Genomic DNA, 23,823 nt, shown 5'->3' with positions numbered 1-23,823 from the left:
CCATCTTGGCATTTTATGTGACCATACTGCACATGCAATACAATTAGGTTGTCAATGTTTAAAATATAAAAGAAAGTCAAAAGTGAAAGATGGAGAAATCTTTTTCCTTGTGATACCATCAAAATACAGGAAACAACCTAAGGTCAGCCATCAGGTTGATGCTGTGTGGATTCCTGTTCAAAAGAAATGTGGCCAACCTGCCTTGGAGATATGTTGATTTTAAGAAAGAGCAACCATATAAAAACAAATATAAAAATATATCAATATATCAAGAAGTATCAAATTTTCACAAACTGATACCCTGGCTTGGACTTTCAGAATACAGTAAAAGGATGTAACCTGGATGCAGGCAGAACTGCTGTTGCTCTCGTGCACCTTCAGCTTTTCCAGAAGTTAAGTCTAGACTTAAAAATGTGTTTCTAAGGTACTGTTGACATGCTTAGATTAATGATTCTGCTGGTTTACATGTTGCAAAATTAATCATATTGAGTTAGTGGTGCACTTAAACTCCTTCAGCATTATTTGAATTAGATTTCACACTACTGAGCTGATGGTCTTGTGACACAACAGAGCGCTCATTATTTCCATGTGGGTGCTGTGTGCACAGTGGAGGGGTAGCTCAGTCTTGATATATTTGTACTGTGAAAAGAAAGAATTTACTTGGTGGGAAATGGAGAGCTGATATTTTTAATCCAACCCCCTCCAGCTATCATGAAAAATACAGGAAGGAAATAAAAAATCAAACAAAGGCCTGATATTCTTTATTTTTATTATAATTTTAACAACATGATTAAATTGAAATCTGTAAGCAAAGCAATTACATGAAGAGGGTCTAATAAAGTTGTTCAAGCTACAACCTACTTTGGTTGTTGAATCAAACTGAATAAAGCAGGCTGCTTTGATGGGTTTTTAGCTTCCACGAACATAATTGGCAGTGACATCTTTTGCTTTAATGGCAATGGTCTTCTGTGAGCTGGGAGTCATAATCAGCTGAAAGTAAAAAAAATAAAAAATAAAAAAATAAAAAAAAAAAAATTGGTCACTACTACAAACAGGAAAATTGCTGAACCAAGACCGATCCTCAGTTCAGCAGCTTCAGCAAGATTTGATTATTGTGAAATTCTCAAATTCTTGAACAGAAGAGCAAGTCAAGTCAAAATCTGTGGATCAGATTCTCAGAGTTTCCCATGGCTAAAGGTGATAAAGGATCTTAGAAATGCCCAACCAAGCAACGCAACCCAACCACTGTAAAGGTGTTCACAGGTTATTCCCAGAGGAAAAATCTTAAGAGTCGGAACCACGTTTCTTCACAAAAGGTACAGTCAGTGGTCCAGATTCTGTCCTTGGACTTCAGGATAAACTTACAAGCTTAGACAGGGAGATTTCCCAGGACCACAGCTATATTATTTGGACTGTATTGAGGGAGGAGGAAGGATGGCATAATGTATTCAAATCAGGAAACAACAACATATCTGCTTTGCAGCCACTAATGTAGCCCCTGGTAGTAGCTTTTTAATGTCACATCTCAAACATTCAGAGAAGTGAAACTCATGGCATGTTCCCAACTCATGTCCTTCTGTTGTAGTGCTGGAAACCACCCATCTCCAATACACTAGGAATCTCTGTTTGATGGGATTTGGTGTGTTCTCCCCCTTTGGCAGCTTCTCCAAACCTCACCATCTACCAGCCAGCCTTATGAAATGTGAGAAGCACCCCAGTCCTCCTGCTTCCAGCAATCTCACAACCTCTTCCCAGGGAGCATGTCCTCTAAGGATAAGTACCTGCTTTGCTCTCCATCCAGGAGGCAGTGATATGCAGCAATGTCTTTCTCCAGCTGTTGTTTGCTAGTCAGCAGATTTTCACGATCCCTCTGCTGCTGCTCGGTTTCTACTTTGATTTCTCCCATCTCTGCCTCCAGCTTGGAAATGACAGAGCCTAGGTTCTGCAGTTCGATGTCATGCCAGTGCTTGGCATCATATAAAGAGTTCTCCAGACCCCTCTTCTGCAAGGGCAGAACAGCAGGCAATAAATCAGTCACTTTTCATGTGCTTTATAGTGATTTTTATTCAGGTTTGGCCAATATCTCTATTGACTACATATATATTTTGAGAATTCCTTTATTTAGCTACCTTGGTATTAGGTATTATCATTACAAAAGTTGAATAGCTGTACTTTTATAAGGTGCAGATATTCCTCACATTGTCTAGTACTACACTACCAAGCAATCTTGGGTACAAATACAGGGAAGATGGAAATTTGGAGCCTGGCTGTCAAATGTGGTACACTTAGAGCATCATTTCAATCAACAGGAGCCCAGAAATGTCTGGCATCTCTGGAAACAGTATCTGGTGGAAAATGGGATTCATTCCTAACTCTGCATCCCAAGACAGGAGTGTTCCCCTCAGAAGGTGCGTTGAGTTCACAGAGAATACACCCACTGAAAGCCCAGCATCCCTTACCAAGGTTCTCAAAGATTCGGTTTCTGCTTGCAAGCTCTGTATTTTGCAGGCAGTTTCGTGGAACTCGGTTCTGAGGCCCTCCACCAGCTCTTCCTCCTGGGTTCGCACAGCAGCCGTCGTCTCAGCCTGTTGCTGGTGAAAGAAGGCGACTGTCATCACAACCTACGCAAGTTATGGTTTAGCTTCCTTACAGACCAAACTGACAGTAATGTCTTCACAGTTTGTGGCAATTCTGACTCTAAGTTTGATTCCTGTGCATTAAATCCCTCGGCTGAATAATTCTGGATACTTCTTAGTGTCAAAATTATCATATTTCTAGGCATTTACTGTAAAATGGCTTATGCATATAAACATATTTATGTTATCTGTGTCAACAACAGCTGTTCAGAATTCATACTTGTATGTTTAAAATTATCTCTAAAGAGAAAACATGGCTGTAATTGTTCATTTTATAGCCATACTGTAAGATTTCTTAAAAAGTTGTGTGTCTTCAGAACTACTCACACCTTAATTTTGCACATAAGAGTCTGTGAGTCAGGCAGCAAGTCATATCACAGGGGTAAAAAAAAATTCCTGTTAATTAAGTCCTAAGTTAATTCTGCTATTTCCTGCTCTTATGGCTTGGGGGGTTTTATATGCGTTTAGTTCAGGTTCCTTGAAAATAGGTGGAGGAAAAAGTACCTTAGTAAAAATAGAATTTCTATACTTTTTAATAGGGGCTGAGATCAAGCTTTTTCAGCTCAGAGCTCTGGGCTCTCTAGAAAACACAGTTCTTCAGTCAAAACCTACATTTCTTGTGGGTGATGCTAAAATTAAACTATGCAAAATACTTCCATCCTACTCTGAAGCTTCATCTTGACCATGCTCTTTTTTTTTTTTTTTTAAATTTTATTTTAAAAGTAAGACTGAATTTTTAAAAATCTAGGACCATGCACCAAAAATAGAGATTTTTTTGTATTATCATGTGAAGCCCACACCTTGCACATTGTGAATGAAATAGCCTCAGTGGGAAAAGGTCATTTAAATACCAAGTCTCAAAGAGAAATTTAGATTTAAGAACCTGTGTTGCAGAGGGCTGATTTTCAATCCAAGCACCAAACCTGTCCTTTCCAGCAAATTGCACAGATCCTGTGTTTTCTGGAAATGCTTTTTTGGGGCTTTTGCTTCAGAGGGACATAATTCTACCTTACTATTCCTGGTGAACCAGTGATCAAGGACCTGCCACTCTTCAGTAAATTGTGTCTCACAAATTGTGTTGAGAGAGTAGTCTGCACCTTCTTGGGCTACGAGGACTGTAAATGCCTCTTTTTAAAGAGATACACAGGGAAGGGAAGGTGCCTTTGCATCTATTTTTATAGCCTGCACCCATTACCTGAAGCCTGGCTTTGGCATTTACCCTGCTGGTGGCCCAAATGCTGCCTGTAAATCCAGCTTGCCCTCATCACAGGTGGCATTGAAACCCTTCCAGGAGGTACCCTAAGCTGTGAATCTGACCATAGTGGTGTGAACAAGAGAACAGGCAGATGGAGTAGATGGACATGGCTGCATCAGGTCCTGAACACTGAGGAGGACACAGCAAGTGGGCACACACCGAATGTGTTCTAAAGCTTTTGGGACACACAAGGTTTCCCCACTCTGCTCACAGGGTTACCAGCCCCAAGTGTCCATGTGTGGGGTGCTGCTGGGCATGACACTTGGCTTCAGCTTTGGGGCTCCTTCTGTGGAAAAGTGCATTAGGTAATTCATGTTTTTGTCCTTTTCACTAGGTAATTAATATTTTCTGGGGACTTTTCCTATTCCTGAGATGCTCTATAAGGGAGAGGCTATACATGTGGTGACCACAAACAACTGGATTAATGGAGAGAGAAGATGAAATCATATTCCTAAATCTTTATCATGTTGGTGCTTGAGTTTTCTAGGAATCTGTGGATTTCAAACCTCTGTACAGTCTCAAGCCAAGCATTGTACATGAGTGCAGGATCCCTCATTAGTCTGTTTTTTATGGAATCCAGATAATGAAAGAATAGTTAGGAATGGAACACCAACACCCAGAGTTGACCAGAGTGGTATCTAAAGAAAGAAAGTTACTTTGAAAAGCTCTTGAGTGTTCTGGGACAGTTTTAGCAAAGTAGCAAAAAAGGGAGAAACAACTGGCATAATTCACAAATTTTTTCAGAACCTTTTATGAGGACAACAGAGAAAGATGTGTATTTGTGTGCTCAGGGCAGAACTTTTCCATGGATCAACAGCTGTTCAAGAGACAGAACATGAAGGTCTAGCTCCATTAAGACAGAAGCATAACAGCTTGATACCTCAAGGTCTACTGCATTGCGAATAAAGCGTGAATTAGAAGGATTTATGGATGACATAAAACCATACAGATCAGCAATGAGCAGGGGTGGATGTTTGGAATCAAACTACATGAATGAATGGCACATCAGTAAGTAAAGTATCTTTCCAGGGAAAAATATTAAATAGCATGTATGTCTTGCAAGGGTTTGAATCACTTGTGTCAATCTGGGGAAAGACTTTGACCACTACAGACAAAAAAGTGCACAGGTGCAACCAATGAACTTGAGTTTTGAGGTTACTCGTCTAAAAAAGGCCCAAGTGAAACCCCATTAGAGATGAATTTAAATTGGTGTGTTTTGGTGCCCAAATGTCCTTGAAAAATTGAGCCAACACTGCAAATCTTGTCACAAGACAAAGCAAATGAGGCAAGGTAATTAGTCAGAAAATAACAAAAATACTGAACTACTGCCCTCATGTCTAAGTCAGTGCTAGAACATAATTTGAAATACATTGGTCTGAGCTGGTCACAAGTACACCAGAGAGTAGATGCAGAAAAAGGAAATTAAAATATTAGGGGCCAAGGAAAACCTCACAGAGAGACACTGAAAAAATTGGTAATGAAGAGCAAAGGATTGCAGGGAACTGCTCTCCCTCCTGTGATGTCACAAAAGAGCAAGAGCAAGTCTTTCACCGTGTGGACAACCAAATGATACAACTTAACCACAAAAGACAATTTAAAACCATAAGCTTAGTTGATAAAAGCTAAACTCTTGTCATCTGTATACATAGTAGTAATCTGAATTGATCTGTGTCTGTAGGAGAAAAGGGACACAAAACTGGATCATCTGGGTTGAATTTGTGGGGAAAAAAAAGCCCCTAGAATGTCTTACCAGAACCTATGCAGAACCAGAAGTGATTGTTCCAGAAATCTGTGATGTTTTGTTTCTTTGTTCCATTAAAAAACCAAACCAAAACAGGAACAACTGAAACTAGTAAGAGCTTAGGCTAAGATGGCTGAGTAGGGGTGGATTGGGTATCAAAGACATGATAGATCACTGTACTAGGAGCTGCCAATTTTCTCCCCAAATGATATCTCTGAGGAGCTAAAAGACCAGATACTGAAGGTACGAAAGAAATAGGAAGAAAGAAGTTGTAAGGGTGTTTTTGCACAGGAGAAGAAGGAGGAGGAACAAGAAGGACGGGGAAGTGGGAACACTGAAGAATTTGGTGCCATCAGAGTGATGCTCATTTTGCAGAAACCCGGCAGTGGTCAGGACCAAATTTTTATGGGGAAAGCTCAAGAGGCTACTGAGGATGCCCTGGCTTTTCAGGGCTGCATGTGCTTTGTATGGAGGCACTCTCCAGGCTGGTGTAGTTTGTTACTGTGTCACTTCCTTTGGACTGCATGAGTGGAAAATCAGGTCCCACTTACTAACTTTATGAAAAATTTGCTTAATAAGTCTGGCATTCTCACAAACTTGATGGGACTTCTGGGATAAACCCCTCTGCTTGGCTTCTTGTATGTTTCCTAGCAATTTTGGTATCACTTTGTCACAGGATTTTTCTTCTTTATTTTGAAAATTAACTCAGAGCTTGCACATATGTTTGCAAATATATTTCTTGGTTGTGTTGTTTTTTCTCACTGTTTGCCTTCAATGCCCCCTACACCTCTCATGGCAGCTCTTTACCTTGGAACAGGGGGCATATGTTTATATGGTTTTGCTAAGTATTTCAACAGCACTGCTGCAGTTATGATTTCACAGAATTACAGAATATGCTGAGTTGGAAGGACCCAAGGATCATCGAGTCCAACTCCTAGCTCTGCACAGGATCCATACCCAAGAGTCACACCATGTGCTCGAGAGCCTTGTCCAAATGCTGCTTGAGCTCTGTCAGGTTTGGTGCTGTGACCGCTTCCCTGGGAAGCCTTTTCCAGTGCTCAACCACCCTCTGGGTGAGGAACCTTTTTCTAACATCCAATGTAAACCCCCCCCCATGCAACTTCAGGCCATTCCCTCAGGCCCTGTCACTGATCAACAGAGAGGAGAGATCAGTGCCTGCCACTCCTTTTCCCCTCACAAGGAAGCTGCAGACTGTGATGAGGTCTCCCCTCAGTCTCCCCTTCTCCAGACTGAACAAACCAAGTGACCTCAGCCGCTCCTCACCAGGGTTCCACTCAAGGCCCTTCACCATCTTCGTTACTCTCCTGATTTACCCTGTCATGCTCTGCTGTAAGAGCCAGCTTGGAATGAGATGGCTTCTAACATACAGGATCATCCACTGATCTTAATGCTTCAGCTGTGCAAAAATACTTACTTCAGCCAGAAACTTTGAAAAGTGAGTGATCCTTCATGACAGAGCAAAAGCTGCATTAAAAGGCTGTTTCAGACTCAGCCTCAGGAGAGGAGAAACCCTATTTAAAGGGAATGGCTATTATCATCACTTTTCATTTCTAAGTTAATATCTAGGTTTCCCACTGCTGCCAGAGGAAACAGTATCAGAGAGAAACCAAGTCTGTAGTGTAGAGGGCAATGTCTATATTCTTATTTATAGACCGCTGTAAATTATTAAGTGGAGGAACAGCCCTAGTAAGAAGGGTAATAACAGTGGCTTATCCTATACAGAAGGTATCAACTGATTAAGTTTGTTTTCCTTAGCCAACATTTCAGAGCCCTTGAAAGGCTCCCACAGATACCTGTGACATGAGCAGGGCTATTTCCACCAGTGCTTAACTCTGTGCATCCCAAGAAGGCCTTTATATTTATAAGTGCATTCTCCTTTGGACTTGGACCAAAATGCTTTAGATTTTTAACACCTTTTCTGTTTCAAAAAGAAAACAACCCAAAAAACACCCAACCCTCAAAGATATTGCAGAATATTAGAGAGATTTTGTGTTTTCTTGATCTCCTGTGATGTTGGAGTGGGTTACAGAGTGCTGACCTTGGTACGGAGCAGGGCACCTGTCTCAGCACGATTCTTTTCAATGTCTCTCTCCCAGTGGATTCTGATTTTTTCCAGAATGTCATCCAGGCCACTTCCCAGGGGAACATCAAGTTCTTCCAGCTGAGATCCAGCAAGCTGCTTGTATAATACCTTCACATCCTTGAACAAAAATAACAAACATAAAGAAAGTGAACTGGACAATTGAATGGTATCTTCAGAGAAGCTCAAGGAAGAGCTCTTTTGGTGCCACAAACAGAGAGAGTAATTAAATTTGGTCCCAAAAGCTATCTCTACATTAATGATTTAGTGCACTGAAGGGCTTTTTTTTCAGATGTGGATTTGACTTGCTTCTGCATGGGGTCTCTTCCTGCAGATCTAGGGCGCTGGAAGAGTTTTCCTCTTGGTGGAAGGAGACTGAAGCCCTACACCAAAGCAGTGTCTGGAGCAGCCCTCTCAACGGTGGCAAGTTTCTCCAGCACCCAGTGCTTGAGATGTGCATGCTGCCCAGCTGGGACCCGAAATTGCTACAAACATTGCCAGTAAAGCTGCAGTGTGGAATTTGGGCCAAGGAACTAACAGCTTACAGGATATCAAAAACTCCTCCCTTGCTGCTGCACCATGCAGGAGCATGGGCCTTCCAGCATCTACTGGAAGATACAAGATGTGCAAAGCAGCAGGAGCTCTACAGCCTCGCAGCTTGTGTGAGACAAGTGTGTGTTTTATGCATGTGCATATTAGATCAAGAGGATTCTCCTCTGTGGCAGCATTCTGTTCCTTCTTTAAAATTAAGTGCTCCAAAAATATGTAACCAGTAGAGAATTAACAGATTTAGAATTGCACACTTAAAGGTAGCACATCAGCTGTACATCGTGTTCAGGAACACAAAAATTAATGAGATTTTCACATGTATCTTAACTGTCTGGCACTGCAATCCTTTTATATCAGCCTGTTTGTGTTACTGGAACAACAAAAACAGGTGGGAATTGTATTTGTAAGAAATGGCCCCTGACAGTGACAATACTGGAAAAAATGGATGGGAATTATGGGAATTATGAACCTGCAAGAATGCAAACCTCAAAATGTGCCAACTCCAAGTTCACAAAATCTTCAAAATGACTTGGCATGGATTTGCTAGTGGGAGCACCAGTGGAAAGAAAGGTTTGAATTAGTTCAGGAAAGTCTTTGGGACTTTATTTTGCCAGAGCTCAGAAATAGTTGCTTTTAGCCTTTATTCTGTGACTTCTCTTAAGCAGCTTCCCTTGGTCCTGCTGCCATGGGAAAACCAGGCCTGTGCTGAAGTGGTTCTGCAAATGCTCAGGTACTCCCACAAGGTAAAGAAAAAAGCATCTTTCCACTTTGCAAGGGCTCCTTGCTGGCTATATGAGAATCAAGATGGATCAAGGTGGTGTTCTCGTTATGCCATAGCTACAGACAGAGAACAGCACCAGCACCAGCTTTTCTGGTTTCACAAGTCATTGCTTTACTTGGAGGTTTAAAGAAGATCTTGTTTATTTCTACAATTTTTCTCTTTGCCCTCTTATCTAAAACAACTTCAATCTTCTCCTGCCATGCACTGGTAATGAAGCCACTGGTTATTTTCTGCAAAATGCCAGCCTTGGAATTAGACTGATGCAAGTAGGGAGCTGGTGATGTAACCTCATCTTGTCAAGCCAGTGTTGCTGAAATCTTGGGGTTGGGACAACTGGTAAGAAATGTAAGGTAGGATAGTACCTTGCTTTCATGAGCCATCACAATTCAAGCTCTGTCTTACTTTTGAGGCACCAGCGCAGTTGCTTGCTCTCCCTTATGAGGGATTAGTAACAGCTCCATATTCAAGTCCCCATGAATAAAGATGCTGATTTGTATTCAATCCTGAAATCCCTGCTGAAGGAAGCAAACCACCTTCATGCAAATGGTGTTGGGGAATGCAGTGAGTAAGTGGGAAAGTATTGCAAAATTGGGTAGTATGAGCTTCTCTTCTGGCTGCCTGTCTGTGGTGGTGCATCCTCCCCACCCACTGGGGCCTCTCTGTGGGTTCAGGAATTCTTTATAGACCTCACCCTTAATCAATCAATGGCTCCTAGGCTATTAAGTTTCCCTTGTGTTCATCAGAAACACTGTCTGTTCCTAGGAGCTTCTGGTGCCTAACTAAGGAAGGGGAAGAGATAGTCAGCTATCCTAGCATAAACTTAGAATATTATTGCCTGAATCATAGCTCAAGTGGAACAATATTTTTGTTACCAGACTTCTGAGGAAATCTCCAGTAATTACCATCTTGGATTACAGCCAGGATGGAGATTGACAGATGACTAGAGCCAATCATCTTGGGACTCAATAAACAGTAGTCCTGAGTGAGGCCCTTGAGATCTGGACTGCAGTGGGCTGTGAGCAGCAATCTCCCTCTGACTGGGACACCTCTTGGAGCTAACAAGCTCTCAAGTTTGCAATATTTAATACTTGTTGCCAAATGCTGATGGTGGGGCCTGGGATATCCCCACTACTCCTCGAGGCTCAGCCCTCACCTGTTGAGAGATGCAGAAGCATCTGACTTGGTGCTTCTGAGATGCAGAAGCATCCAACTTGAGTACTGCACTGAACTTGAGGGAAATTTTTAACAGGCAACTTTGAACAAACTTCTTCCTGTCTGTTTGTGTGAGTGTGTGAATTGGTTTAAATACCCTATAGCAGGTATAGTGTGAATACTGCCATCCCAGATCTACAGTTAAGTTACTGCTGTGCTTACAGGAAATCCTATTGGATCATTTTGTAAATGTTAAATTAGTCAGTGATCAGGTGCTGACAAATCCTATAGCTATAAACCATTGACCAAGTCTGAGGTCAAGTTTGGGCTCAGCTGCACCTAATCTCCATCAGGAGTTTAGAAAGAAAGGAAGTCTGCTCTGAACCTCATGACTCAATGGGAAGGCCTCCCCTAACCCTTTTCAACCTTTATCCTTTAGCACCTTTACCCTCTGCATCCCTGATTTCCAGGTAAACTATTCTAGATTGATTCTAATCCAATTTTCCTTTGTGAGCTTCATTATATAGTAAGGAATAAAATGAACCTTGCCATCAAAGTTAAATTGCACTTTCACATCTCATATGAAACGTGATTTTGCCAGCACCATTGATGATGATTCTTTAGAGCCATTCCTTCATGCCACTGTCCCTGTGACTTGCTTAAGTGTTGTGCTTCTCAAGAGAGATTCAGTTTTGGGAACTGAGTGCCTTGCTCAACCAAGCAGGCTATTTTCATCACTGGTTAATGCTCAACATTAGTGCAGCAGGACCAGAGCTGGTGCCCTGCACATGCACTTTCTCCTTCCATCAGATCTCACTGCTGAGATATCCACATGTATGACTGTGCAGCCCCTTGACCATCATTGGTGTCTGACAAGAAATGAAGGGATGGCATCTCTTCCATGTCACATTTATCAAAGGAGAAAGGGTTAACGCCTACATGTAAGTAATTTGATAATGCCTCAGGGGTTAGTCCTCTGAGTTAGAAGAGAAGGAAGAAATAGGAGTAGGTTTCAGGAAAATCCCCTCCCCCTGCCCAGACACAGCAGATGGAGTTTTTAATGTTTGCTTTGCACTAGATATGTGATACCAACCAGATGAAACAGGCACACATTGGCTTTGCAGTATCCCGAGTCTGCACTTACTTCTTCATGATTCTTTGACAGCAAAGCTAGTTCTTCTTTCATGCTTTCTATCTGACTCTCCAGATCCATTTTAGTTAAATTAGCATCATCAATCACTTTATATAGGGAATTAATTTCATCTTCCACTGCCTTTCTGAATGGCTGCTCATTTTCATACCTGCAATGAAAAAAAAAACAAAACAAAAGCCAAACTTCAACACAGCACAACTCAGCAAGTAAAACCTGTCCTTTTTTTCTGAATGATACTATTTCTGCTAATTAGCGAATGTGTCCCAGACAGAGGCACAGAAACACAGACAGTATACTTTGCTCTCACCTTATCTCTTTGTACTTGAAGTTAACTGCCTGAAGTGCCCTGTCGTTAATTCAGTGTGTAAGAAAACAGGCCAAGTTAGCAGTATGTGCTATGGTGGTTATCAACCTGATAGGATTCCAGAAAAAGCATGGAGAGGCTCATGGTTTCTTGCTAGATCTGATATTTATCTACAGTATCACCATGGGTGGCTTTTTCTCAGTTGTCTTGGCAGTAAAATGAGAATACTTACTCACTTGTCTACACAAAAACCTTTTAGAGTAATGGTTAAAGAAAAAACATCAAACATTACTTTTACTAACGGACATGCTGATGGAAGTCTGGCCGATGTTCCATGGTCCTGGCCCATTCCTAAGATCAAATCCCAGTAGTATCAGAATAAAAAGGAAATTTCTGTGGTTGGTTTGTCGGATAAAATTGCTGTTGGAACAAATGGCTCATTTCCAAATTATGGCTGTAATTATAGGGAAATTTTGGCAAGCACTTTCTATTCCAGAGCACTGCTTGCTGCATTGCTCTTGTTTGCAACTTTTTGGTTTTGGCTTTCCATTGAAATTGGAGTGCATTGTGAATTTCCTTGGTTGGGAGACATTTGTGCCAAACCTGTCCAACCTGGGGATCTGGAGGGGCTGGCAGGTTAGTTGGGAACCTGCTTCATAAACACTTTGCTCCTTGATAACCACCTTCATTGCTGGGAGTTTAAAGCTTGGGAGAGTGATTCCAGGAGCTTTCACTATGCAGTAGATTGATTCAACACTGTTTTTGTTATGTAGACTTCTCATCCAAATCAGCTGACACTTCTAAAAAGTATTTTTTTTAAACTACATAAAATATGAATGTAACTTCTGGATGTAAAGCCAAATGACTATCTCAAAGTAGTACCTTTCTGAAATAAAAGGCAAACTTAAGAATGATTAACACATTTTGGTTTTATGATTAAATAAAATAATGCCAGAGAGAGAGGAAAAAAAGTTTAAGGGATGATAAAAAGCCATAGGAGATAAAAATCAATTAATTTGAAGTGTGGTTTTTGTGTCAGAGCTTGCAAAAAAGCTATTTGTAAATGAATGAGACCATTATGAGTACAAAAAGCTAGAAGGATCACATCTCCTGAGTAAAATCTAAATAGGTTCATGCGCTCATACACGTGACTATCAGGCTTTTCAAACAGAAAGACAATAAAAAAGTAGTTTGCCAGTGTTTAAAATCTTCTTTTGTTTCTTATTTTTCTCAGTAAAGGGAAATCAGCACAGCCCATTTCTGTTTTCTTGTCTAACATTTCCACCCATTTCTGTAGTGGTGCAGTTTTCACTCTGCGGCTGTAGCAGAATGATTGTTACTTCCAAAACCACTTGGTTTTGGCAATGAAGTACTAAAAATTACAATTTAAAAGCACATGGAATTTTGCCTTTATAAAATCCCAACTCAATTTTGAATGAATACTGGCCTCTCAGTGAGAGACCAATGTCTGTGTTAAGACTAGGTTAGATCATTTTGCTTGTGCTTGTGCACATTTTTGTTACTATGAATTTTCAAAATCTTCCAAAATAATGTTAGCACCATTGTTATTTTTCTCCCAAATCAGGGTGTTGAATAAGAATATGCAATTTTAAAAACAAGCCCATTCTACTCCCTAGCATTACACCCTTACAAATTAAGTGTTCACAAAGGCAAAGTTTAAAGAAAGTGGCCAGCTGGGTGGCACCACAGGACTACCTGTCTTTAAAATCTTCAGCACAGGCTTGAATATTCTCGGTGTGCAGCATAAGACGAGCATTTTCAAGGACTGCTTCACCCACCTAGAAGAAAGATATAACAGAGCTCAAGCAATGAACAGCTCCAGCATATGTAGATGTACAACAGATGTACAGCTTTGATTCTGAAAATAATCCTTCATCCTAGGGCTGTTCAAGTGACTCATTCCAGATAACTTAATCAATTATTTCTGTACATATAAGTTCACAAATTCTCGCCAAATAAGCTGTAATTTGTCATCAAACTGCTTATTCCTCTTAAGCCCTCATCTTCTTGTAGCAACACATTTATTCTGATCACCAGCTCTTTGCAAGGGGCAAAATTCATTGCTGTGCTCAAGGTACTTTCATCATTTAAGTCCCATTTAAACTTTCTAGATACAATTTAAGCAGCACTTATGTAGTTCCTATTCTACTTCCCATATTAGCAGTCCTCTTCAGGGTCGTCCTCCTCAGGGAGCCACGGAATACTTGGTGCTCTTGCCGCCTGCGAGCCCTCCTCAGCTCCCAGAGTGTCGTTTTCCTTCTCCTATGGGATCCTCTAGGCTCTTGCGATAGATATGAGACCTGAGAAGCCTTCAAAGATTATTACACTGATTGGAAAGATGATTGTGCAAATCAGATTGTGGCATCATTGCTATGGCTCTGGGGTGTATCTCTAAACGTCCAAGAGGTATTTGAGGGGTAAGTAAACCTGAAAGGCTTGTGACTTGGCAGCTTGTTGTGATTCAGGAAGGTTATATAAAATGATAAAAAGGAAAAAAAGACCACTGCCTGCCCTGGAGTCACACATGCACTGAGCTATGGAGGTGACCATGCAGAATTCAGTACCAGGCTTAGAGTGATCACCTCTGCAAGTAAGTGTCTCGGAGCTCCAGTTGCCCCATGATCCATGCTGTCACTCTGGAAAAGCTGAATTAAATATTTATTTGGTCTTTTTCAGGAGACACCTATGAAGATTTGCAGTTAAAACTAAATCACCTCATGAATAAGATCAGATTTTTAAGCTGGCCAGGAGAGTTCTTGAAGCAGAAAAATCTTTCCTTAGATAATTAAGTCTGTAACTAAGATTGCAAATCACCCAAAGCATTCTGCTCCTCCAAGGTGAAACACACCATGCAATGTAGATACATCAAGGCTGCATCCAGACAAGTTATCTCAAGTGGGATTGTTGCCGTATGTTCCCACCTGCCCTGAGGCTGCTTGGTGATGGGGTAAAGGTGGGCATGCAAGGCTGAAGCATTTCTAGATGGTAATTAACATTTACCCTCATGGACAGTGTCTTACTGCTCCAAATGTCTTACTAATGTTTGGACCAACAAATATGTAATACGTGAAGGCATCTGATAAGGAGAAATGTGGAGAAATAACCTGTTCTTCACTATCCATTATGTCCATATGGATCAGGAAGTTAAAAGCACTCTACATCTTTTCAATCTGATCAGGAACAAGAGTTTTAAAAGTGGTTTTCTTAATTCTCACCTACTGTTAGGAAAAAAAACAGGAAAGGTGGTTGGGGCTGGAGCTTGTTTCACACCATTGCATGGGGAACCTATTTTTCTTCAATAACTGTGGAATTTCTTGTCCAATTACAACAATATAATAGAGGGATAGGCCATCTCAGACACATTTCGTGAAAAAAGCATCTGGACAGAGGAAAGAGGTTCTGTAAATACTGCCACTCAGAGTGAAAAAAAGCACCCCAATTTTGGCATGGGAAAGTTGGGGAGTGCAGCAAAAGCACAGGACTCAGAGATGTCACGAAAGCCACAGGTGTGGGCAAAGAGATGGTCCCTCACCACACCCCAGCCAGCCCTGTTGTACAGCTCACAAGTACAGAAGAATTCTGTGTGCTTGTTTGCACACAGAACTGGCTGCTCTTCATTGTTCAACCCCTTATTTCCTGCTCCCTGATCTTTTTGCAGCCCCACTTCACCAGCATTATCCTAACTCCCCAAACCCTGGGTTGTCCATCTCTGGCATTTCAGAGCAGCTGAGTACTGCTGGGGCTCTGGGGACATGCTGCTCTTCTGTCCTCTGGTTCCCTTGCACCAGAACACCTGAGTTGCTCCTGAAGGATGGAAAATTGGCATTTATTCAGCACAGAAGTAGAGGGACCTCTTTGACACAAGCTCTGAAATCTTGGTTCTCTCTGATTTGCATAAGCTGTGAAAGCCCTTTCCTAGGCTCCAGAAGAAGAGATCTAAGTCTTCCATCTAGGGGCTCTTTTGTTTGATTTAATTCTCCTATTAATCAACAGCTGGATGCAAACACACAGCATTAGTGAGACAGATTTGTAGCCACTTTGCTGACATGTATACTAAAACACATGATGCAGCAGTTTAGGAAACACCCTTCTTTGTGTCCATTGGGAATGAGAGACTTTGAAATGCTGCAAGCACTTGGACATTGCCTCCTCTGCTTGTAAAGCAGAAGGCAGTGCTGTCCTGCCTCACAGAGCTTCTGGGAGGTTTAAATCACTGATACACATCCAAAGAGCCAAAATGGGAAGAGTTAAAAAAATGCAAATAGTATTACTAACAATAGCTCCTTTCAGTCACACATTGTCTTTCAACACCCAGTTCTGTGATGCACATACACCTTTTGATCACAATTTTTTCAGCTCTTGAATTAACAGTGAATATTCATGGTATTAAACATTTTAACTACAAAGAAGCAACAATTTTCTTTGATTTCATTGTGATTTTGTGGACATGAAAATGCAATGTTAATTTTTTGGAAGAAAAGTCTCCTAAAAATCTGCATCAATATGCTGGCCCATTTGCTGGGTTACAAGTGGCATAAAGGATAAAACAGCTGCTTCAACAGAGTGGGCAAATGCCAGACTGATGTCATAGAGACACTTACAGAGAGAATTTACTCCTTATCCCTGGTGACTAGCAATTTCTGATTTTTAACAGAGATTTGGCCAAGTTTGGCATGGCAAGCTTTACTATGCCTTTCAAATTCTTAGCTGTGCTTTATCTGTAGCTTTGTGTACTTTTGCTATTCTTACAAAAGTCTAAATCCTTTCTGACTGCTACTAAATTCATGGCCTCAGGTGGGACCTGTGATAATGAATATCATGGTTTAATTATTCATGTAATGGAAACTTCTCTAGCTTTTAAGTTCACTTCAGTAAAGCAAAGGCCTCCATGGGGAAAGACCAGAAGATGTTGATCTAGTCTTTCCTTCCACACACAAGGAAATAGTTGATACCAGACCACTGCCTCCAACACGTTTTAATTCACAACTTAAATGAGGACAAAATCCTGCAGGCCACTGCCAAGCAATAAACTCTTAATGGTCTTGGTCATGCTTTCCATGTTGAACCCTTTCTCAGAGCCTGAAGGAGGAAACCTCAAAGGTGGCAAGGGTAGCATTTGTTGCATGGCCTCAGGAAAAGTGATACCTGGAGAGAGGCTGAGATTGATGGCTCCTTTCCTGATTCCTGCTGCATCCAGGGAAATTCAACTTTGTGTATACATCAAATACTTTATAAGTACACAGGACTGCATCAAAGAATGCCTGGTTCTCAAAGCAGGAGATACCTCTTCAAGAAATGATCTGTAAAACTGTAATGTTGCCCAAGCACAAGGAGAAAACCTTGCAGCCCCTCACAGCTGCCTGTGAAGGCAGCCCAAATTTATGCTGTTGGAGGTAGATGAGAGAACATGATTAAAACTAATTCACTGCTGTCCTCTATAGGGCAGTTGATCAAGCTTTGTGCCATTTTGTGGGAGTTTGTTGTACCCTTAGATGAGTAGCAGAGTGCTATTTCACTCGTTTACAGACACTGATCACGCACTGTGTTGTCCTAGAGTGTGTCACCAGTAACAGAGGCTCTTCTGACCCTGCAGCAAATAAATTAGTGGGTGTGAGTCCAAATGTGGCAATTCCTCAGGCTGTTAGACCTGTGAGTTCTCCAGGCTTAATATTCACACTGATTAAATGGTAGAAAGGCCAAGTGCAAATACAAGTAACTCCATAGGAAAACTCTGGAGGTCTTTCAGAAGCTCCCAATCATGCACAGGATGTGATCAGTCACAGCAGTGATAAAATTAGTCCAGGATGTTGATTCCTTCTTCTGCTTTTGTGTTTACTCCTGTGATCTGAACTGCACTATGTGTCATCTCATAGACAAAATAAATCTGTTTCCCATGCAGCTGTAATTGAGCAGTCATGGAGGCTGAGCTACCCTCTTCTCTCTGTAAACTCACTCAGATTGTTTCAAGCATCCACTTCTGCCAGGTGCTGCCCTGTTCCCTGGGAAGGAATTGCCATTGCAAACAGTCTCCTCTTCTGCAGAAGAGACACATTTGATTAGAGATAGAATTTTCCACAAGAAGACCAGGATGAAGTCTGGAGAAGAAGAGTATGAGCAGGGTAAAATTTATATTTCTGCCATGAAATTGTAATTCTGTCATATGAATTCCTCTTGGCAAGGATTTCTCATTTCCCTCTTTTCCTGCAAAAATCCTCTCACTTTGTCCCAATTAGTGTGTGTCCACCTGCTCTGCTAAAAGCCAGCTGCCCAGGCGGGTAATTAACCTTGTGAGTTGGATAGTGGTTTTCCATCATTCAGCTCCCACCAGTGATCCCCTGCTGCAGCCATAGCTCTGACAACTGCAAGGAAGCACGAGTGGTTTTTCCTGAGGGACTCTGTGCTCACACACACCCTCTGAGTCACTCGCTGACTTGTTTTTTTCCTTAGCTCTCTGTTCGGGAGATATGCTGGCACCAAGCTGTTTTTGCTGGCAATGCAACTACTCAAAATTTGGGATGCTGGAGCACATCCCAGGGAGGGCAGGAGGGAAATAGGACTTCAGGTCTGCTGGGGTCTCTCCGGTGCCACGGCAGAGATGGGCCTGTCACATTTGTGATTTTGAGACCAGGAGAGTCCTTTGTGGCCATGTCCTTGTCTTTTCATTAGCAGGACAAGAGGAAAGGGTTAGGTGCTTAGAACCCCTCCCAATTCTTTATTTTCCTTTGCCGTTTCTTGTTCAAAAACTGTTCCTACCATGAGTGCTTGGGCTAATCCAGGTGCCTACCTGAGTGTTTTTTCCCCCCTAAAACTTTCGTAGCTGCTTTATGCAAATGGCACTGAGGGACTTTACAGCTGCTGGGCATTTCTCCCCACCAAACCCATTGGGAATTGAATTGGGCTGAGAATTGAAATGAGTGCTCGGATTTTACAAGAAGCCGAAAATGGGGTATGCCACTTTTAAAGAAATCAAGGTGGATGTGGAGATCTGCAGAAAGCTGAATATATTTACAAAAATTACATTTAGTAATGTATCTGCCAGGTGCCTCTCATTTCTGCTTCACCTTGCTCCTGAATGCCTTTTCCTTTTCTGTTTGGGATATGTTGTGGCAAGAGGGTTCCGACTTCATGTGATTTCAGCTGTTTCTGCAGCAACTGATTTTGACATTATTTTAATAAATGTGGTGGTTTGGTGTTGATGCTGGCATAATGTTACCAATTAGCTCCAGGACGAATGAGCTAATTGGTGTTTGGGCTGGATAGCGTCCTACTTTCATTTTTGGTTAAAAGAAGCAAAGAAGTCTATTAATCAGGATTGAACATAACAGCTTGGATCACATCCGTGAAAGACAAAACCCACTAAGTGATGCCTCTTTTATTGATTTAATTGAAGCAATTCAGAAGACTTTATGTGTTCTCTGATGTGTTTTGATAGTTAAATAGATACGGATGATGCTAATCTTTCTCTCCTTTTCTATGATACTCACAAATGCTATTACACATGGCTTTCTTTTTATTATTTTCATATAGGAAGAGCCCAATATTCAGGCTAGATTTCAGTATAAGATGCTCTTATTAATTCACAAAAAAGAGGTAGAGGCAAGGATGACTACAAAGGAATGTTGAAAGGAAAGCAATTTGGATGAAAAATTATCACATTTGCAGGTTGATCAGCACTGCAATGTTGGGGGTTTATATAACGAAAAATCAAGCAGTCCTTTCTAAATGATCCTTTCAAATGGTCCTTTCCTATGGTCCCACATTTTTGGGCTTAACCATAAATCCTGGTAGCATTTACAGGTCAAGTCTACAACTACAAAATGCAACACTGGTGTGGAGAACACGGAATGGCGGCTGCAAAGGATTAATTCCCTTTCCACTATCAAAGTCCCCATCGTCCCCAGTGAGATAATAGGTTCAAGGAGATGGCTTTTTGTTCCCCAGATTCAGAGCACACCTTTACTTCAGCAGCTGCTCCTTTCAGGAAGCAATAACATCATTTATTAATACTAAAAGGTAGCAACTTTAAAAGCTGGTGCTTAACTGGGTGTTTCTGCTGACATGATCTTTGTACAACAGCTTATGCCAACACATTCAGGGTTCAAGCAACGTTTGTAGCATTCTGGGAGAATACCTGCCCTAAAAATGCAAAGTAAAACTGGCCAGCCCAAGTTAAAACACACGTTTGTCCCAGGAGACTTAAAGCTGGCTTTCAAGCTTTCTGAAGACCCAATGGTGGCATTTTCTGTGCCTGCACAAGTGCTGCTGGGAAGAGGTGTGCGAGATGCCGGACTCCAGGTCTTTGGAGTCCTGTCTGCTGCCACTGGCTGGGAGCTGGGAAGCCAGGCTTGTGTGGTGCACTAAGACCTCAGCAGACAGAGCCCTGTGTCTGCTGCAAGCAGGACATCAGCCTGCAAGGCCTTACTGGCCAGCAAAAGGAACTCCTTCTTGTCCATGAGGTCAATGTAGACACCATTTCACACCCCTACAATAATTATCTGTGCTGTATGGAGAAAGTGGGAGTAAGGGATGCTGGGGTGATGGCAAAGGATACAAGGGAGTCACTCCCTTTGTAGCCATGTAATTATTATTTTTAAATAAATAGAGCTTTTGAAAATGTTATTAAGCCAACAAGGGAACAAAGTAAAAATCTGAATTGCTCATTAAAAAAAAAAAAACACAACAAAAAAAAACAAACAACAAAAAACAAAACCCGCAATGTGCTTGCAATGTCATGTTGAAAGATAACCTAATTCAGTCCTAGCAGGTTTCTTTCAATAATTTTGATACTCTCTGTAATAACCACAGACTTAAAATAAGAATAAAAAGAAAGGAAAAAAAACCCCACCCGTCCTGATCAGCCCAGACTTCGGCGCCTTGGGGTGCATTTCAATCGCTCCCATGCGCAGGATGCCTGAGGCAATTTTCCCTCTTAATAGGCATAATAATGCTAATTATCATGAAGATAGATTTTAAACCCTCTGTCTAGGGCTTCTCGCCTTGAAATCAGACGGCATTCACGGGCAGCCTGCTCCCTGGCCGCCCGGAGCTGCTAACGACCCGCGCAGCTCCCTCCCGCTCCGGCGGCGCTCCGGCGCTCACCTGGTGGTAAATCGCCTCCCAGTTCTCCCGCAGCGCTCCCCAGCTGCTCACGCTGGCCGCCTTCTTGTCCAGGTAGACTCTGATGTGCTCCTCCAGCTCCTGGTTGACCTGCTCGAGAGCTCGCACCTTCTCGATGTACTCCACCAAGCAGCCATTCAGGCTTTCGTAGGAAAGACCCCTGCCCTTATCCAGCCCCGGGGCCAGGGGCACGGCGGCGGCCGAGCTGCGGAGACCCTGGAGGAAGACGCTGCTGATGCCCAGGGCTCTACGGGACACTCGGGTGCCCAGGCTGCTCACGCCGCCGGTGGGAACGGTGCCCACGTAGACGCCGGGGGGTCTGGACAGGCTCCCTCCACCTCCGACGCTCACCCGGCGGCCGGGCGGCCCCGAGCTCTCCGCCGTGGAGGTAGAGGGCTGCTGCCCCAGGAAGGACGACCGGCGCCTCGGCAAGGGCATGTCGTCGCTCCAGCCTGCCGAGCACCGCCGCTCAGCCCGGCCGCCTGGCCCCGCACTGGCGGGAGGGATGTGCCGAGCCCAGCAGGATGAGGCTCGCCTGGGATTTCGGCTTTGTGCGACGGCTTTCTGGAAGGGGGGCTTTGTGCTGCATGGGAGCGCCCGTCACATTGTCCGGGCGGCTGCTGGGTCAGCAGTCCCATTTCAGGGGAAATCTCCCTGCTGCTGCTGCTGCAAATGTGGCAGATGAAAAGCACAATGGTGTTTACGGGAACAGCGGGACGGGGATTCAGTACAATGCTCGTGTTGAAATACCAGCAGTGTTTTCTACGCTGACACCCGGGTGATTTCCTACCCTTACAGCCACAGGTATTCAGTTATATACTACAAATACATCTGCTTCTCACACCAGTGCTTGCTCCAGACATAGTCTACGTCAGCAAGACATTTCCTAACTTAGCAAAACCCAAACCTCTGTGGAGTCACCTGGGCCACAGCTGAGCAGAGCCGAGCCAGCCTTTTGCCACTGCAGAGCATCGAATGCTCCCTTGGGTCTGCTGCAGCTTCTGGGTTTCTCTGCAATTTGGCTTCACCACCTACCCAAGGCATATTGACATAATCCCAGCAGATTTTATAGGGACAAGCAACCTCATGTCCACCCCTTCTCAGTCAGTTTAACTTCACATAATCAATTGCACTTTGTCTGCTCAGCAAGGGCCTGTTTCACTTCTTTGCCTGCGTCACATGGTGACAAAGTGAGGCAACTGTGAATTAAAAGAAGAGGGCAAAACAATCCTAGAGACTTTTTGCAGGGAAAGGGGAAGATTCCCTGCTATTCCTTTTATGTCACTATTCTTTAGCTACTAGTGACCAGGTGGGTAGTTTATAGGTAATAATAAGTAGGATGTGTTCTCGTTACAGTGCAATCCTTCAACACAATATTAGGTCTGGCTTTTTCTACCTACGCACAGGGATACTTCACAGCCAGGATGCTGTTCCAGTGTAGGATCACCGTATGTGTATCTTTGTAGGCACGATTGCAATGTGCTGATGTTGGGCATTGCCCTAATGCAGTGTAGGTTTGTGCAGGGGCAGTGGTGAGTCTTTGGCGAGACAGGATACAATCAGAAATTCCTGTCTTCCACTGGTGCCTAATCCTGGCTCGCTGGGTTGATGGCTGGAGTTTGTTTCATTTGTTTTTTAAGCTGGGGAATTGCAAGGTGCTTAAAGTCAGGCCTCCATTTCCAGGTTGTGTGAAGACTGGGAACAGTGGAGCATCTCTGAGCTTTGCAAATACTTTTGGCTAGTTTAGGTATTCTGCCTTTAGATTACCAAGCAAACTGTGCTGGTTAAATGGGAAGCATCCTCCAGTATTTCTCACATAGTGTTTTCAGTGTAGTTGCTCTGTGTCAAATTAGAAAATCTCCCTTGCAAAAGTAATACCATGTACAGAAAAAAAAAAATGTAATAATATGGACTCTTTTTTCAAATATCTGAATTTAGTTTTCTGTAACCTTGTTCCCTCTGTCCACCTCCCTCTGTAAACAAAAGCAAAGATCCTTGTGGGATTGCTTTTGCTCTTGGCAATACCCTCAGGAATTTTCACTCTTTTATCAAACAGTGGTTTCTAGGAGGTTGTTTAGTAATTGATCATGAGGATCAATCATGAGGTATCATATTGCGTAGCATTTATCCTATGGTGAAGAGATCCATTCCCAAAGTGCCCATCCATGTCCACACAGAGCCGTGTCATCCTGCCTGCCCCATCACCTCATGAGAAAGCCCTGCATTGCTCTCTGATGCTGAGCAGAGAAACAAATATCCAGGAGAGTCCCTGTAACATTACAATCTTCCAGAAGCCTGTAGTCCACATCCAGGTTTGTGCCTTGGCACAGCAGAAGTGCGCGTGTGGCATGGGGAGAAAGGAGGAGCAATGTGGCCCCCTGAGCCAAGTCTGGGTCTGACTCCAGCCATCATTTAGTAAAGTTGTCATGCTGCCCCAAGAAACAGGAGCCACTGGGACACTGTCAGCAAGTGGGAACAGCTGGACCAGATGTGTCACTTCTGTAAGTCTCTTTTCTAGTACCAGCTGTGGCTCATCTTGAGCAAGGCATATGGTTAATGATGCTACACTAACCCTGTCCTGCTGGAACTTCCCTTTCATGCAGCCAAGCATTAAACCTGATCAGCCAGTGGCAGGGAGCAGCCAGCTGGAGCAGAGGCTAAACTGCCCCTCACAGCCTGCTCCTGATGAAGTGAACTGGTGGCCAGAGGTGGGGAGAAGGAGGACAAGACTTCAAAGGACAGAAGCCATTTCACTTGCTGAATGATATAAAAAAGCAATTTGAGAAGCAAAACTGAGAATTGGTCCCACAGTAACAGTTCTGTGTTACTCAGAGAGAGAGCATCTATTTGGGCCAAGTCATTCCATGTTCCATATTAATCTCACCTTGCAGCAACCTATTTTTAATCCATCATTTACGCTTTGTTCACCTTTACTATTCCCCTAATACTGTTAGAGTCGGCAATCTAGCACTTAACAGGGTAGAAAAGAATAGCCATTTTGCTCCAAAATTCT

At 42.7% G+C, this 23,823-nt stretch overlaps 1 protein-coding gene across 1 annotated transcript; it reads right to left on the bottom strand.

Moving 5' to 3' along the window:
• Positions 1 to 751: 751 nt before the first annotated feature.
• On the bottom strand, positions 752 to 21,344 carry BFSP2 (beaded filament structural protein 2). The gene is made up of 7 exons (XM_041407954.1): positions 20,793 to 21,344; positions 13,389 to 13,471; positions 11,360 to 11,516; positions 7,692 to 7,853; positions 2,460 to 2,591; positions 1,782 to 2,002; positions 752 to 990 (listed from the first exon to the last, which is right to left on the bottom strand). Exons 1-7 carry the CDS (start codon positions 21,246 to 21,248, stop codon positions 987 to 989), a joined length of 1,215 nt encoding a protein of 404 aa, XP_041263888.1. The 5' UTR covers positions 21,249 to 21,344; the 3' UTR covers positions 752 to 986.
• Between the last annotated feature and the right edge of the window lie 2,479 nt (positions 21,345 to 23,823).

This window comes from Onychostruthus taczanowskii, unplaced genomic scaffold, assembly GCF_017590055.1.
Source record: "Onychostruthus taczanowskii isolate IOZ18803 unplaced genomic scaffold, ASM1759005v1 scaffold28, whole genome shotgun sequence".
Taxonomy (NCBI): Eukaryota; Metazoa; Chordata; class Aves; order Passeriformes; family Passeridae; genus Onychostruthus; species Onychostruthus taczanowskii.
The sequence above is the reverse complement of the archived record's forward strand: the minus strand, read 5'-3'. Positions and strand labels throughout refer to the sequence as shown.